The sequence below is a fragment of the Xylocopa sonorina genome, chromosome 2 (assembly GCF_050948175.1).
Source record: "Xylocopa sonorina isolate GNS202 chromosome 2, iyXylSono1_principal, whole genome shotgun sequence".
Classification (NCBI taxonomy): Eukaryota; Metazoa; Arthropoda; class Insecta; order Hymenoptera; family Apidae; genus Xylocopa; species Xylocopa sonorina.
The window spans coordinates 8,853,706-8,871,928 of NC_135194.1; the positions used below are offsets into that span (position 1 = coordinate 8,853,706).

Consider the following 18,223-nt stretch of genomic DNA (forward strand, 5'->3'; position numbering starts at 1 on the left):
AAATCATTGCCACGCAACAGAAAATTCGATCTTTCACGGTATTAAATTACATATTTTAGTTAACTTTATTCTACAATATGCTTTACATCATACTTGCGTTAAATCGTAATATTGCAAGATGGCTGCAAGCTGCGCCGATTTTAAATTCCATTTTAAATAATAAACTCTTAGACGGAATAAATCGGGATATCGCGTATAGCAAACTTGTCTCTGGTACATACCAATTGATCGTTCAGGTGTTTAAGAGGTCGGTCAAGTTAATGGAAACGTATCAAATTTTCATGTACAATTACTCCCACTTCTACCTGTAGGTACCATCACGCATGATCAAATAGACGAAGCACACTTGTCGATGAATAATAAGAATAAATCTGAGCGCCAGAAAGAATATATAATTACATTTACTAGTTATTTATTTAGCCTTTAGCTCTTTATTTAATCGTAAGAGCGAAGCGCATACTTTATATTATCTCTTCAGAATGTATGCTTTGTTATGCGCATTTAAATATCTGGTAATGGTCACGTGACTGATTAGGAAATGGTAGGAAGTATATTTTCAATCATTTCGTCGACAATGTCATTTGTATAAAATTAAATCGCATAAGGTAAAAAATAACTTTGGAGTCATGAATTTGTTTACTTTTTCCGGATATTTTCTGTCTATATAAAATACAATTTGTTTACACAATATATAATTCTATTTCCTCTTATGGTCAAATTAATTTTAGTACCCAGCATAATCGACAAAAATGATTGATATCTAAAGATAAAAAGGGACATAGTCGTGCAAAAACAGACATCACACAGACAGCACAGTGCTGCCACGTTTGAACATTATTAAAGCTATGCAACTTACCCCCGTACCGTGCCACTAAAGATATCAATGACCTGTCTTGCCTCTTCTTCGAGTTGTATGAACTCAACTGTATATAAAAATTCGATTCGAATTGCACCTTGTGTACTTTGCAAGCTTTTTGCCGTTTTCAATATGCTTACTTGATCAAATGTTTTTGTAGTTATCTCTATAAGAATTTTTTGAATTTCTAATGCTTCTGCATTATTGTTATTTAATACCAAGAAATCATAGAGGAAAGAATAATTATAAGAAATCCTAATTCAAAAGTCTCGTTTTGACTTCTCGAAGAGCGCTGTTTTAGTACGAATGATAGGGCGGGACTTTCCTTACTTGTTTAATGTATTGGGAAACAAAAATGACGGCATTCGTTTTAGATAAAAAAAACTGCTTTATTGTGGCAGAGCACATGTATTATCATATACCAGCATATAATTAGGAAGTCCATAGTAATTTACAAATTACGATCCACTTAAACGTCGGTACACGTGGCGGTGTATGCAGGCAGATTTGGGAACCGATTTCGATCACACGCATGCTGTTACCGTGCTTATTTTCTTCTCATCGTCTCTTCGATCGATCAGCTTTTATTATTTCGTTTAACATTCATTTATTTTTTCGATACTTTTTTGTTTTTGGATAGGGAAAGGAAGAAGGGGGACCTTCTAAAGATACTTGCAACGACAGTGCATTAATTATAATACATGAGAACGAGGGATATGTGGTCTTCTTCCATTCGATTTTTCGAGAAAATTGTACCCGTACGAGCCATTGGGATTTCTATCCCCATTATCTCTCTCTTTCCCTTTCGATAAGGACCTTGTTTCGCATCTTACAAGTAATCGTGATTATCGCAAGTGACAGTACTTCCAGGCATATGTCTTCAATGAACAGATTCTGTCAATCGTGTCGTTAATTTTAAGAAAGAATGAGAACCGAAGTAAGAAAGCCTCGCATATCAGAGAATAATATATTTCTTTGGAACACTGTCCGATCCGAGAAAGCATTCGTCTTCAATCCTCCTATTATTATGTACACCTTAAAGAGTCTTGTGTTTCTATTTGTTTAAATCTTTTATCGATTTATTTAATAGATGGCATTTGTTTTTTTTTCCGTTTCGAGTCGACAACTCTCTTAATAAAATTGTTCGTATTAATTACGTATGTGTATATATAATACGAAAGTGCGATTTAAATTTTCAGAGAAAATAACTAACGCTCGAATTGAATGGTAAAGAAGACACGGTGAAATTAACGTTCTTGATGACATGAAACTATCTTACGAATATAGATTATAGATAGACGCACCTAAATATTAGATACGGAATCTGTTGCTATAAATTTTTCGGTGAAATGATTATAAAAATTAATAAAATCGTAGTGAAAAATTTAATAGGAGGACTAATCGTTAAAAGAACTCGAAAATACAACATGCCAGATTTTGTTGTTTCTTCTTGCTCTCGCATGTTTAGCTTTTCAAGTTTTTCTTCCATTTTTCTTGTGTTTTTTTTTTCTTTTTTTTTTCGTACGACTCTCGTAATTCTTTCGCAGCTTGAAGTTCGCGTCGTCAATGAAACCGCGATAAAACTGTATTATTTCGATGCTCATATATAGTTAATTAATTAGTTAAATTCGTAACTATTTTACTTACACTTTATGCTATAACAATAATAGCAAAATTGCGTGAATGTGTGTCTAAATTTTCTTGTTTAATTTCATATCTCTCCGAGTTGTCGTAAATGTAAATTTACAGCTATTATAAATATTATTGTTTATATTCGTGTAAGGTAACATTAATGGTAATCATCGTGTTCGTTATCTACTAATACAAAGATAAAAATGCGGGAAGTTGAAATTTCGCGGGCTAGCCGCAGAATATATTCGTGTATGTAATACGTACATGCATTTTAGAGCTTTGTCGCAATAGTCGCTTGTACAGAATTGAAATTAACAGAACATGTCATCAACAATTACAATGTTAAACTTAAAATATTACGAAATTTCGTTTGTCTTACATTTTTCGAAGTGTCGACATAAAGATGGTAATAAAAGTGAAACTCGCCTTGCATTTTCGCTACAAATTTTGTAAACCTAACGGAATTAATGACTAAAACATTAAGTGTGACACGTTCTCGTAATTTCATTTTCTGTGTTGAAATTTCAAAGGCCAATCAACAGTTTATTAAATTTGTGAGCCAATCACGTATTCAACACGTTTATTAAACCGATCGGAATCGTCGAATGTGGGAAACAAGCGGAGTGAAAATTCTTGCACTTCTCGTACGTTTTCATTACAGCGGTGTCTGTTGATCGTTACTGAACATTTAATATCGAGATAATTTGAAATCCTTGAAATTTTCAATCGATGCAACTACGTTACGCTAAGGAGGTATTCATAATAATTACCTTCGAGAACTTTTTGAGCCGTCACGTATCGAGAGACGTCAGACACCATGCAAAAATTTTTCACCCGTTTCTCTTTTTGTCAGGTATATATACATATATATGTACATATATATATGTATATCAGAACGATTGATTTTTTTTTTTATTTAAACCGCTTTTTTTCTCGTTAAATACTTAACGTCATCTCGCTTATCCAGCAATACTGGGACTAATTAAGCTAGCGTTGGTCGAAGATCGTTGACAATTTATGCATATTTAGTACATTTCACACCATATCGATACAAGACCTCGTTTTAACAAGCTAAAAATGATCAAACATCGATGGGAGAAGGATGGTAGGAAAACGCAATTCTCTATCGCGACCTGAACGAAGCATATGTGTGTCTGACTTTGAACGGTATAATCTCCTTCGCACGCGCTACGCGTCTCGTAAGTTTTGATACACCTTGACCATTCATAGTGAGTGCTACTTTACTTGAAAAATCGTACCCTTTAAATTATTTTTCATTATAGTATCCCTCTCTTAAACAAGGAGCCAAATGCCTATTTGTTAACGTTAGTGAAATTTCATCAGTTCGCAGTTACTCGTATCCGTTTGTGTTCTCGTGTGTTCGCGTTGGATACGAAATGAAAGTCTGTAAACGTATAAACTTGTCGCCAACTTTTGGCATAGAATAACAATAACGAGTAATCAATGAAAAATAATGTTCCATGACGAATGTAAACCTCCTTGATGAGTTTTAGTTACCGGTGAACTCTATCTGTTTATATGGCCATTTGTACTGCAGTAATCTTGAGAAATTGTATATCGTACAATTTAGTCGTACTTTGAATGAATTATAATTGAAGGGTTTGCAGTAGGATTGCAATGATCTCGATCGAATTGCTAAAAAGTGGGAAAATAAGAATCATCCATTACACAATATCACTATTGTTTAATAGATTACAAACGAAACGTTTTGTACCATTTCTTAAAATCATTTTCTTTGAACACGATAAATCAACACACATGCCTCTTCTGCAAACTCTTCGAACATTTTACGGGCATCTTAAAACGTGACAAAACAACGTGTTATCAATCGTAGATCATTTGCTATAGACTATGGTCTGCCGATGAAACTTTGTTAATGGAAACTATCTATAACTCGTTATTCATCGATCTTTAAATATACTTCTCACTACATCTTTAGTAATATGTATTACCAAAGTAATACAAGGATTCGAACATGCATAAGAAAACGACGGCACTTTAATATAATTCGTGACATTACCTTGAGCTTGCATCTTGTGGTAATATTTTGGATTGATTTTTTTAAATTTTTTCTTCTTTTTTTTTCAATAATTATACCAGTCCACGTTTTCTAGTAAGCCACTCAGAATCGATCAGTTGGTGTAAACAAGCTTCTTATATACTTGCCTGTTTTTCATCAATATCTGTTTATTAATGGCGAAGTGAATTCAGTTTCCACGATCACGGCCATTTCGTTATTATCATTTAATCTGATATTCAGCTAGTTCCGAATTATTTTTTACACTCTAACTGTCCCTGTGTGAACCTTGCAATTTTAAGGTGTGGAACAGAGAGATATGCAACATTACTTATCAATTTAGTGACGAACTGTCGGTATTTATCGTAAAACGAATTTTACTCGATTTATCCTGCGTAAGCGTTTTCATTATGTATCGTAAACGTGTCTTCGCCTTTACAACACTAAAAATCAACGATAAAAACGAAACGGTACTCGTAACTTGCTACAGACTCGAAGATGTTAAAGGGTTTTACAAGCTCACTTATTAATTACGGAATCTTGCTATAAATATAAAATATTATCTGAAAGTCTATATACTCCTTGTACTATCTTAACACGCTATAACGTCCATTTGAGAATAAAAAAATGTATATCGGATTATTAGAAATTTTATTCTCACAGGGGAATAATTTCTTTTTAAACGTTATTATAATAAATCTCTAATTTTTAATGGTACTTGGGCGAGAAAGGGCTGGGAGGGGATGAATGATCGTAGACTTAGGGCAGGGTAATTAATTAGCATTCGTGACTTCGAAAAGGCTACCGTCCTTTATCTGCTAGTCGGTGTAAAGGATAAAAAAATCATTTGTTCGTTAAGAGGAGTGTACAAAATAAAATCCTCCTCGATCGAAAGAATGTGAAATGCGATCTCAACCCTCTATAACCAGGATTCTTTTACCTGCAACCAAAGACATTCCGACTGATTACGGTTTTTGATTTTGATTTAAAAAATGAGGTACCAGTGATGGTGTGGGTGGAATGTTTGGTATCAGTACAACGACGTGGCGATGAAATGCTAATATTGGTACAACGGTGGAAGAGTTTTTAAGTAATAGTTTAAAAATCTGGATGCATGGTGTAACTTTCAACTTGTGAGTCACACGATGTTATAGAGGGTTAACCGTAGATTCGTCGAATTCGTTTTCAATGTGATACTCGCATGTCCGCGTAACTCTTCTAATGAATCGTGAAAATTGTCCATTCCAATCGACGCGATCGTTGTTTGTTCCTACCCTAATTATGTTACAAGTGGAATTCGTTCGTTCGATCATTCTGTCGTAGCGAGTGTTAACGAAGACACAATAAATCTATCGATTCTTCGAATTTTTCTGGTCACTTCCCAGAACAGAACTTTTATCAATAAAAATGGGATCCCGCGGTCGAATAGAACGTTCGATACATAAGTACGGCTGGTTCATCGAATCGCGAACACTTTCGCTTACGTGATCACACTTTCCTCAGCCTCGATTACGGTTTATCGTTTTCATTAACCATTGCAATGTAAATTATCATGGCAACTTAGACGTGTTTTGGATTCGATTTCGATTTCACGGGACGAAGTTTAGTTACAAAAAATTACTACACAAGTACTTCTCTGAGTTTCAAACATTTAAGAAACGAACATAACAAAATCGAAGGAATAATTACTGCATCACTTTCCGATGTGAACGATTTACATAGCAACGTGATTACGTGAAATGATTTATGTGTAATATGACTTGGCCAAGGTAATCAATCTTTTACGGTACGGAACAAAAAACACGGGGTAATCTTTTCTTGTATTAATAATAAGAGCGGTATAAACGATCGTCTGTTTAATATTTATGCGATGCAATAAAAGTATATTTCCAGTGTCGTAATTTTAATCTCTATTCTCGTGTCTCGGCGTTAGAGCATAGATTTTCTTCAACGTCGAGAAATATTTTATTGCGAGATTTCGTGTAAATTTTCACCCGACACAACTTTGTTGGCCGTTTTTATACTCGAAGGGTGGACAAATCGGATGGATTTAAAAATCGACGAGTAGCTGGGATCGACGCGTAACGAAAGTGATGCAATAAGATAACGAAAGAAAGAAGAACGAATGGAGAAGAAAATAAAGCGTACAAAAGGAGGATCGTCTGAAAAATGCCTGTCGCATTGGGCTTCCTCTTTTTGTTTCCTTTCGCATTGGCCGTTCTGCAATTCACTCGGAATGCCGAGCCGGGGCAAACGAAGTTTCACTACTTACGCTACGCGTGTGTGTGCAATCCAGTGTGTGTACGTCTTAAAAATACTCGAATACGTTCTACTTGTCGATAAAAGGCAAGAGAATTGTTCCGCTCGTGTTCGACTATAGTATGACGCGTTTATCTATTCGGAAATACGTGCTTCGTGTCTCGATGGATTGACTTTTCGTAGGTAAACTGTAACCAATAAAGATCGAGGGACGATATTTAATTCTCGTGATCTACGGCTTTTTGGATTGGTTACCTTCGTTAGATAATATATATATATATATATATTTATTTATATATATATTTTTTATTATTTGGTTTAAATTTAATCATTTCCGATCGAGCGTCCGTGCGTGACGAGATCTACGATAGCTAGAATTCTATGTAGTTACGGCCACGATCTCTCAACAATCTGGATCATTAATTAAACGGTAATTAAGTGGAAAATCGATAATGGGATTTTTGTCATGTACGCGCACTCACATGATAAATAATATAATGTTTATCTCGCAAGTATGTATTTATACACATCGTAAGATCGAAACGCCTTAATTCCGTACACCTAGATTCGTACGTGTAATATCTATAGTTCATTATATACAAATTGTAAAATGCTTTCTTAATGAAAAAAGTCGTGTTTATCCTGTGTATATGTCTTTTGGTGTGTATATATTTGTTTATAATATATATATATATATCTTTCTTCCTTGTAGCAGTGTGAACGCAGATATATATACATAGATATATGTATATATATGCATGTACATATATCTATATATATAGTTTTTATCTCTTTCTCTCCCTCTCTCGCGTGCTTATTTGTTGTTTTTTTTAATTTTTTAATTTTTTTGTTTGTTTGTTTGTTAATGCTTCTTGTCTACGGAACACATGATCACTCGCACATCCCTCTTTTGTTTGTACATGCACAACACTTGCTTCTGAGAATTAGTTCACCGCCCTGATTGCATTTCTGACAAGATTCTTGCTCTTCTTTTTCTCATTGCAATGAAATAATTCGATGGAAGATCGTACTGTCTAATTAGTCTTACAACGCACGGAATATCTTTGGCGAGTTCGTATGCAGGAATAGTGATTTCTGAATTATTACTGGAAGAACAAGTAGAAATAATAGGAAGCACTCGAATTCCATTACCTTCGGTATATAGTCAGTTTACTATGATTACGTTTCCAACCAATTTTTGTTCAATAGTCGATTGTACGAAATTGTTGATCGAGTATTTGTGAAATCGTTAATTTCCTCTAGTACTAATAATTTCTTTCGAAATTTCAGTCGATTGTTAAGTGCTCGATTAGAATCTTGTCATTCCTGCGATTGTTTCGCAATAACCGTGCCATCCATGAACCATAGTTACTCGGAGTATTATAGTTTTCGATCTCGTATCAAACAGAAAACTCTGAGTTAAGGACATTTTTGTTTTATCGATCTTCAATTTTAACAGATCGAATCGATACTCTACCTTATCCTACACGTTAAAACAAACCAAACATAAAACAGCTCAACATTCTATCCTAAGTAAAACATCTAACAATTATTCAATCTTCTTCACCAATTTAGAAACAGAACGAAACATAAAACCTAGTACGGACCTCGAAACATTCTCTCGGAAACCGTCTGGGAACCGTTAAACAATTTTTACTGCTAATCCGATCGTATTAAATCCCCATCATTTTTTCTAATCTCTCGTTCCAATATTGCAAGTTGTCTTTCCACGAATGTCCATAAAAAAACGTTCATCCCCGAGCAAAATGTTTCCAGGCGAGTATTGGTTGTAACAATTAAATATCTCCCGTCGTTCTACTCCGATCCCGCGGTTTATGGAACGGTTAATCGCGGTCGTCGTAAGTGAGAGGCGGTAAGTCGCGTTTCCTAGGATTAAATTCGTTGAAGCGGTCGCCGGCAAAAGCTCTCTCTCTCTCTCTCTCTCTCTCTCTTTCTCTCTCTCTCCCTCTCTCTCTCATTTCCACCCCTACGAATCTGTCTGTCCCTCTTCCGTCCGCGTAAAGACCGGGGAGAGCCTCAAACGGACACCCGTCGCGGTAGTAGTTGCTGCGATAGCGTGCTGACGGCGATCGACGGTCGTCAGATGCTGGCTCGATGTTGATGCAAGGGTGGCAGTTGCAGCAACGGCGTCAAAGGCGGCGGGCGCAGCTCACTGCGCATATCCAACGTCGACAGCTGCTGCATCGGCAGCAGGTGCGAGATCTTACCGGGCGAGCGACGGACCGTGAACCGTGGTCTCCGTCGTTTCTTCTGGAATCCGCTGCAGCGGCAGCTGCAGACCGACGTGTCGTCGTCCAACGATATCGTGTCACCGTGGTTGCCTACTTGGCCCGATAGTATCGAGCCGTTCGCCGTTATTACGTCGCCCTCCAGGCGCACTGCTCCTTGCGCAGCCTGCGTCATAATAATTATCTTTTTTTCCCTCACGTTTCGAAATCGTTACGCCGCGAACGGCGTCCGCTCGTCAGTTTCGCGGGCTATTATCGGTCGGTGGTTCACGTTTCTGGCTGTTAGACGGATGGGGGAGGATCCGCACGGGAGCTACGAGGGGTTTGTTGGGACGCTTTTCTTGTATTGATTCGGGCTAGCTAGCGGGGTTCAGGGTACGCTGGAGGCTGGCTACCAACCCTTTGCGGCCCGGCGTCACGTGTAACGTGGCTCTCGTTAAATGAAAAAGGGAAAAATAAATGCTCGCTGCGTTTAAGAAGATTAGGCGAACGTTTGTGGGATTATCGTTTATACTGCGCGAGAGTAGGTTGGTTTCATTGATAAGTTAACGATACAGATACTGTTCGATATCTATGGACAAATGAACTGTGATCGAAAATTTTTTTGCTCGTCGAAAGACATTAATAACAGAGCTGTATCATTCTCTAGCTTCGTACGCTTTGCGTACGAGATATGTAGACCGCAAAGGGTTATCGAATTTCGATTTCCATTGTATTTCTCAGGGAACTTTTCGACCGAAAACGTATCGCGAGTCCTCCCGAATACTAACAAACTGAAAGAAACTGATTATTTCAGAGATATTTAAAAGGATATTCACAGTTACGTGAAAACCGCTGAATCGTTTCCTTACCTGTAGAGCCTCGGCTTCGTCCCGCCTTTCGTCCTCCGTATTCATCGTGACGAATCTCAGCACCAATAAATTGAGGGAGGCGGCGACGATGGCCAAGCCGAATAAAATGAATATCAGAGCGAACATCACGTACTCCGGCTTGTTGTTGAGCGCGTTATCCTTTTGCAACGCGACCATATCGCCGAAGCCGATGGTCGTCAATGTGATGAAACAATAGTAGATGGAGTCGAAGTATGACCAGCCTTCGTACCGTGAGAACGCCGCGGCACCTCCCGCAATTGTTAAGCAAGACAAAGTCGTCACCACGCAGATAAGATTTGTGTCTGAGGCCTGAAAAATCGTACAATCTTTGCGACTCTTAACTGTGACGGTACTGGGTATTTGTTACTAAGGAAATGAAACAGTATTACGTCAAAAAGGAGACTGCAATACGACAAATACAATAGTTATTCGTAATATTTTATACCGATATAGTCGTAATTGTTACTGATATATTCCCTCGATAGCGAGATTATCCTCTGGGAACTTACTTCGGGAACTTTATCGTTGGAAAGAAAGAAGTTTTACGGCAAGTTGTTATAAAACTGGAGAATTTTAAAAAACTTTATATCTTAAAAATGTTCAGCGAAGTTCCTCCTGAATGTATAGTTAGGATTAATGAAACTTTGTTGTAAAATTAGTTAATTGGCAAGAGGGGATTGATTTCTCCACTGTCTTTATCGGACATGGAACGGTGCGTAATGGGGTTTAATGGAGTTTATAGTTATTTACCCGGACATCCTTACAGTGAAGAAGTGTCTTTACGTTCTGTATTACGACGGACGAGAACTTATTCAGACGCTCTCCTATGCTCTGGAACATTACGAGTCCTAACGGGATACCGACGATCGCGTAGAACATCGTGAACAGCTTACCGCTTATGGTGTTTGGCGTCGAATGTCCGTAACCTAAAAATTGAGCGATAAATACCTCGTGAAAGTCATTTGGCAAATTTAGTAATTCGATTGGCCGTGCAAATCAAATCTGTGGCAACAAATTTAGGAACCTTGGTGACTAATTTAAGGAATGATTCGAAAATAGAGAAGAATCAATTTGCGTTTGAGGCTTCTTTTTCTCTTTTGCTCGAATCACAGTTTATAGTTGCTTTAGACAATGTTAAAAAGGGTAGAAACCAATTGAACCGTACCGATAGTGGTGAGGACCGTGGTCGCATAGTAAAACGCTCCGGCGAATTTCCACTGTTGACCAGCTTTGTGAGGTTCAGTCTTCAGCACCACTGTTTCCATGATCTTGAAGTCGTCCTCGCTTATATTGTACTTGCGTATAACCATCTTTTCAATGGCTGTTAACATAACGTTAAAAGATATTGCTTTACGGAAACTTCACTGCAACAATTGAATAATTCTTTGAAACTTTCACATTGTTTTTTGTCATTCAAATTATCTCTATATTTGCTGGAATGAAATGTATAACTCATATTTCCAATTTGCAAAATGAGTATGTATCAGAGAACTTGAATTACGTGGAAAATGTTAATTGGAATGAAAGAGACAGTTACAAAGTTCGTTTTCAGTTTGTAAAGCGACAAAAAATCGATACTTTTAACAAAATTACAAAGTTTTACCAATCGTTTTCTCCTTGATCTAATCTAAACTTTGTCTCCGAATGTGTCAAGAGCTATTTCGAATCATGAAAGTTCAGGGGACATTGTTATCTACATTTGTTTCGTGATATTCTATAAATTAAGAATTAATAATAAAATTTTCATCGTGTTGCATTACTGCATTAACCGCAATCGTCTTCAAAGTCACGAGTATAGGATTATCGAAATTGTCGCACGATACTCCCGTCCATAATTCAACGAATTCTCAATCAACTCGTTAGAAAGAAAAGTTGGGAGTGTAGTTGAAAAACTGAATTAAATACGTACGGCATGCGAGAGACATACCAATAAAGATTTCGTAAAAAATGTCAAAGTGTCCGATAATTTATGGACGGAAGCATGCATTGTCGACAAGGAATGTACCCTCCAATGCTTCCTTGCGTCGTTTCTCCGTCTCGGACTCGAGAACGTCGAAGATTGCAGCGCCGACAAGGAGGTAGGTGAACGTGAAGACGATCAACGATAGGGTCCGGACGTTTTGCTTCTTCATTCTCTAGTGAGCCACATGCTCACTAGCAGGGCCCCGGCCCTAACTACTTGCATCGCTCAGTGGGGTACGATTTGGTGTGCCGGGCCCATGACGACCCCTTCCACTTTCTGATGATGCTCGGGGGGCCCTTCCTCTCTTTACCGAGCGCTACAGACCCGGCACGCGACTCCTTTTCTTCAGGGTGTCTTCTTCCTTGCAGAGACTACCTTGCAGCCGCTTTCGTTCATCTGAAACAATTTCATTTTGAGTGTGCATCCACCTAACGTTCAGCAGTTAGCTATAACCGCGGTTCGACCGTTCAATTAATGACCATAGAGTTAGATTAGAAAAGTTTTAGCTGATAATAGGTTCGTCGGTTTAATTAGCGCTTAGCGAAAGATTAGCCTACGAGAAATCCCTGCGAGGAATTCAGCGGAGAGAAAATTTACCTCCCTTGCGAAATGTACGATAGATGGCCGCGCGATTTCATCCAACGATTGCGCGAATCCACCGCGATCCACAGAAATGTACAAGTTATATGATGACACGATTAGCCGGACGATTTCAAGACGGGCGGAAGTGCGGTTCTCCACGACGATTCCTCGCGAGCGACGCTAATAAGCAAACGACTTCCAGCGCTGATAAAACGAAGCGGTGGAAAGTAGGCGAGCGGTCACGCGAACCACGAAAGGGACCTTTCCCCGAGCAAACTCCGTACGTCCGTATTGGTTTTGTAGTTCGAGTGCTGGCAAAGGATCGCGTTTCAAACGTTCTCTCTCGAACGTTAGTCGCGGTACGACGTTAGGGGTTCGGTGGATATAAAAAGGCATAATCGTCCTTGCCGCTAAAACGGGATTCTTTTGAGAATCGTCCTTTTCTCCTTCGAGCGAGTTCAACCGAGAGATATCCGTGATGAGGCCAGGCCGAGCAAAAAATCTGCTGATATAGACGTACTCACCTGCAGCCTGTTCCGGGTTCTCCTTTACGTACGACAAAAGGTTGAGCAGAATGATATGGCAGTGCTTTCGCTGCTCCCACTGCCACGTTCCCTCCATTCCTCAGCTTAGCGCCCAACGGTTTCAGTGCCGACTGAAACGGAACAGTAGGATTTTGATAAGTTCCCGCTGCTCAATTTTCGTACGGTCGTATAATAATTCTTCTGATTATCGTCCGCACGATTTAATCCGCTGTAATCTCGTATGACTTAGGAGTTACAGTGTCGTAGCAACTACATCCTTTACGTCAATATTTCACTCGCCATTGTACACCTTACTGTTCAACGGTGGTACCATTTCCATTTTATGAAACCTTTGTCTTCGTTAAGTCTGTGAATCTCGTTTTAATTCCCGTCCAAACGCTACGACCCGGACTCGTATTTCGGAAAGGAGCGATCCGATGCGTATTACCAATTTAATTATTTCGAGTATCATTTTGGTAACAAGCAATACGTACGCGATTAATTTAAGAGAACGTACAATCCTATTTAAGAATTTAATAACAGCCGTAACAGCATCAAGTTTTTATCTCAAGAATGCATCGTTTAACTGATTTTCAAGAATTCGTTACAGACACGATTCACCTTAATTGTCCCGCGAACAAAGGGATCGGGTATTACGTATTATTAAACGAATAACGAACCGTTCGTAAGTATCACGAAAGTACGCCGTCCCCAAAGACCGCCCGTTCATTGCGATTATTTCCTTAAATGTCAAAGACTGTGCCCCAGATAAGAAATCGAGCTAAAGTTGCAAGTCGGTGAACCTTTAATCCATTTCGCGTCGACCTTTTCCTCCCGGATCGGCGCGTTTCCTGCCCGCATCGGTCCCACGAACTCTCATCTCAAATGGACATCGATTAGAGCAACGAGAACGACACGTCAAAGAATTATAACGTCGTGTCACACAAAAAACTGAGCAAACATAAAAGTAAACTCGTATACTTTAATTACTGCTTAGTAACTCATTATTCATCCCTTAAAACTTGTCTGGGTGGAATACCCCTCTGGACGAGTATCCCTTCTTTCGACAAACGAAAATGCGAGCTTCGAAATTGTAATTTTAGCATGGAACGTGTACTCTTAGCGGTGCCGTTCGATTAATCCTGTATTTACCACTGGCTTCTTTTTACGCGGTGGGAGGTAGGTGCGGTTGCGTCGTCCATTTGCCAATGGATTTTCCAGGCTACGTATCATGAATCCATGAATAATGGTTATCCCAGGGTTACGGGGGTCCAGCGTCATTATTGTTCCTCCTCAGCCTATTAAATCTGGTTTTACGCTAATAGTCCACGCTTTGTGACGAGGGCGGCGTCACGTTTGTCAGCTAGGATGAGCCACGTTTTACTTTGTGTCGACGCGCGTTTATCGGCAAAAGTCAACGCCGGACGTTTGCGTAACCACGGTTTCAGCCATCGTATGCCGTTGTCACGTGTTTAATTATATTCCTGTCTCGCGGGCGCTGCGATCTGCCTTTTATCATCTCGCCTCGATATTTTACGCTGGCCCCGAATCGCTCGAAGCGGAACAGGTAGAAAGGGCGAGAGAGAAAGAGCGGACGACTTGTAATTTGCCATTAACATACATCTCGCTAACGTTCGTGCATTATCAGAAAGTTTGGATTCAGTCTTACTTATCAGGCAGTTATTCGTGGACCTACAGAAGGATAAATGATGGAGTAGACGTTTCAGGATGTCTAAATATGGGTGGTGTCGTGACAGTACTCGAATTGGTTCATTTAGGGTGCACAGAAACTGTATCGGATAAATGTTTAGTTTTCTGTGAAGTTTTAATGAGATCCAATTACATTCTTTAATTATCTGAACGCCAAATAGTATCGGGAGTATCAAGAGTTGAACTTAATCGAGGTTTATCCGGGAGAGCTTTTATCTGAGGGTATTTACTCTACACGGGAAACAGTTGAAAGGGAATTTCACAGAGAGCAAGCAGATAAGACCACTGCGAAGTAACTCGAGTTAAAATAAGCGAAACGCAAGATGCAACCCTACGAGTTTAAATCCAGTTGCTTCCTTCCTGAGTAACCGACGATCGTGCACCCAGCATTGCTCTGGTATCATCTTTCTTCCTTTATTATTCCATCTCTCGATTCTTTTATGTATCATATGGAATCTATTTAATCTTCGTCAGATTACATGCAGTTTCTGTTTTTATTCTGAATTTTCCGCACGATCATATCGTTCAAGTCCCTATTTAATAGAAAATGATTTTCAAAAATTCCACATGTCAAACTTTCTTTTTCTTTTTCCTTTTCTTTTTCTAAATTTCGTCTGAATTATCGATTCGTTAATAATTAGCTCGTTGCAAAGTGCTAGACTCGTCGGCGAAGTGCATTCTTGGTAAACGACTGGCGTGGTTGTAAATTTTCCGGCTGCGTTCGGGGATGCAGGGAGGCAGAAGCCTGGAACACCTGGGCTAGAAACTTCTAAGGTTAATTTTGCAAGGACGATTCGTGATTGCTCGTATAATCTCGCTGCTAGCTAATTCGTTCTCCTGACAGAATTTAGTCTGCTGAATTTCCGGTTTTGCGGCACGAAATCTCAGGTGGTACGTAAAACTTGTAACAGAGAACGGGAAGGGTACACAGAGATCTGTGCTGGACATAGCTGTCTCGATGTTGTGTATTTTGTTCGTCGTGATATTTTCAATTCAATTAATCTTTTTTTTTTTATAAATAATATCGTTACTAGAGGGATGACAAAATTTCCACAGTGCGATTCGAACGAAACTCGTAACTAATTGACTAATGAAACTTGACAAATTTGTTCGTATTGCAGCCTGAATTCTGCAAGTCCTTCGTAAGAATTTTCTTATGGACTTCCTGGGAAGTTCGAGTTATTTGCTCCAGCGTAGACGCTTCTGTTTCCGTTGTTTTCGACGACGGACATTGTCGTCCGAATGGAAACCTCGTTAACACTAATGAGCAGAATTCCGTGTCGTGTAACTAGGAATCAATATAAGAGCATCGTCCAACGAACGGATTTGCGAGCATCGTTTGGAATACGACTCCAACATCGCTGTTATATAACTGACAGTAACGTTGATACAAGCGACTGTGGAGAAGTTAGTTTATAATCAGAGCTTCGGGTACCAACGTTAAAAGCGCATTATGCTGCTCTCGTCCTTCTAACTCTAAAATGAAACACGACGTACAGCCAGGGCACATTGACACTCTCCCTTAGAAACTTCACTTCAACTTGCTCTAAGAAGTCTACCTACGGTGTCTTTCTAGACGTGCTTAATAAACGAAGCATTCGGATATGAACGTCACTTACAAATTATAAATATTTTATGTTATTTAGTTTCGTACTTTAGTCATTTCATTCGTCATTTTGAAAATAGGTAGATTTATATTCTTTAATTTTCACTTTTAATTTTCGAGTATTAGGTAAAGTCACGCTGTACATTAATTAACTTTTAAATGAGCCGCAATGAGAGGTTCGTAATTTTATAATTGAGTAAGTGAAGCTAAACTGAAAAATATAAGTGAAATGTAATACTTCTGGCTTGTTAGGACTTCTTCGTATTTTATCATTTAGCTCATCTCATGTCACAACAGATAGTTTAATTAAAAAAACGGAGATAATTCAGGATACTTTTATTATTTTCTCTCTTATTTTAAAACACGATGCAAGTTATTTTGCAGCTGCCATTGATTTATTTTGTAATTACGTACAAAGCTTTTTTGTTAATCGTATCATCCCATTAATTGATCAAACAAATCGTTACACGTAAGAACTGACTACATCGTTTCAAACAATACACCCATTTCCACGTTTCTGAAAAAAGATAACCCAGCCAAAAGTACGATAATGTTAACTCGCTATTCTCGTTACTATATTATAAAGTATGTCTCCCAGGAGATGTTCACTGCGTGACTGGAATTCCGGGACCACCTGTACCTTCTTCCCTCCCGACGTTCCAATCGTAACTTTCAGTTCCGAACCAATTTCAATTCTCGTGATTCGAAACTTCAGAAACAAAACGTCTGCCCACGAAGTCCCTGAGAAACTGTGATAGATTCATAAAATTTCGTTCACCACTTAGAATCACGAGGAGCACGGAGTTCTTAAAAATTCTCACCCACGTTCTTCGAAATCTGTCATCCATCGAAGTTAATTAAACTTAATCAAGACACTGTAACGATGTTGCTGGATCCACGATACAAATAATCTCGACGTTGAAGTAAACTACAAGCGCATTCGTTCCATTTGTCGAATGAGATTTTCGATGGAATGCTAACGATAACGAAACCATAAAGTTAATTAAACAGATAAAAGGAAGAAATATATTATGTAAAGTATTTGAATAAAATCCTTATCACTGCTACGTGACAATTTCTGTTGTCATTTCTTCTCGAGCTTTCCCACAACAATCTCCTCCTCTCCATTATTCGTTTTTTTTTTTTTCATACGATCAAAGGAATTGATCGAGTTTCTTCCGTATCTCTGTATTTCTTTTTTCAATGAACACCGTTGAAAGCATTTTCCCCTTCTTTTTCTTACGAAAGCAGCCATTTGCGTCCAATTTCTTCCCGCTCGCGGATCACTCGGTCTTTTTACGAGTTCCCAATAAAATCGTCACGTTAAGATCTTCCGTTCCCCCGCTTTTATCAGCCAAACTACTGGGAGCATTAGAGGTTATTTTCATTACGCCTCATAATCGACCCGCATCTTATCTTTTCACACGTTCACTTCTCGTTTAAGTTTCACTACCCATCCTCTCCATCTCCTCGGAACTTTACTCCTTCGTCCGAGCGAACACTGCCAATTTTCACTCATTTGTCGATGTTCTTCCCCACGTTGTCCCGCCCTCCACGTCTCAATTGTCCTGACTAATGTAAGAGAAACTCGGAGGGTTTACGACGGTCTTTTGTCTTTCGTCACCGCGAGACGCGATGACGATGGAGAACAGAGGAAGCAAACACTCGAGGGTGTCGTAAATTAGGACCTCCTCAGTGCTACGTCATACCCGAAAAAAGTACGCACCGAAGAGAAAAAGATTAATAGACAGGATATTCTAGTTGAGGTCAACAGTGTTGCTCCCGCGGAATTTCTGTTCCTCCGTTTCCGTTTAATCTTCAATTTCCATCGAAAACCATTTGCCTACGCGGCCATAGCATCGCGTGTTGCATAAAATATTACGCTACTTCCGCTATTAGGTATGGGTGAAGCGAGGAAAACCGCGCGTGGAT

General features: G+C 38.9%; 1 protein-coding gene across 3 annotated transcripts in view; it reads right to left on the reverse strand.

Annotated features, from left to right (window-relative positions):
* Positions 1 to 8,535: 8,535 nt before the first annotated feature.
* Positions 8,536 to 18,223, reverse strand: part of Task6 (TWIK-related acid-sensitive K[+] channel 6) — a 100,263-nt gene continuing 90,575 nt past the window's right edge. For 2 of the 3 annotated variants that reach the window (XM_076910417.1, XM_076910418.1), the window contains exons 2-7: positions 12,976 to 13,106; positions 11,912 to 12,265; positions 11,072 to 11,227; positions 10,657 to 10,832; positions 9,886 to 10,215; positions 8,536 to 9,200 (exon numbers count right to left, since the gene is read on the reverse strand). In XM_076910417.1, the coding sequence (XP_076766532.1) occupies positions 8,886 to 9,200; positions 9,886 to 10,215; positions 10,657 to 10,832; positions 11,072 to 11,227; positions 11,912 to 12,038 (1,104 nt within the window). In that variant the 5' untranslated portion in view covers positions 12,039 to 12,265; positions 12,976 to 13,106 and the 3' untranslated portion in view covers positions 8,536 to 8,885. Of the gene's footprint in view, positions 9,201 to 9,885; positions 10,216 to 10,656; positions 10,833 to 11,071; positions 11,228 to 11,833; positions 12,266 to 12,975; positions 13,107 to 18,223 lie in introns of those variants that run through there. The other variant, XM_076910419.1, reaches the window with a different exon arrangement.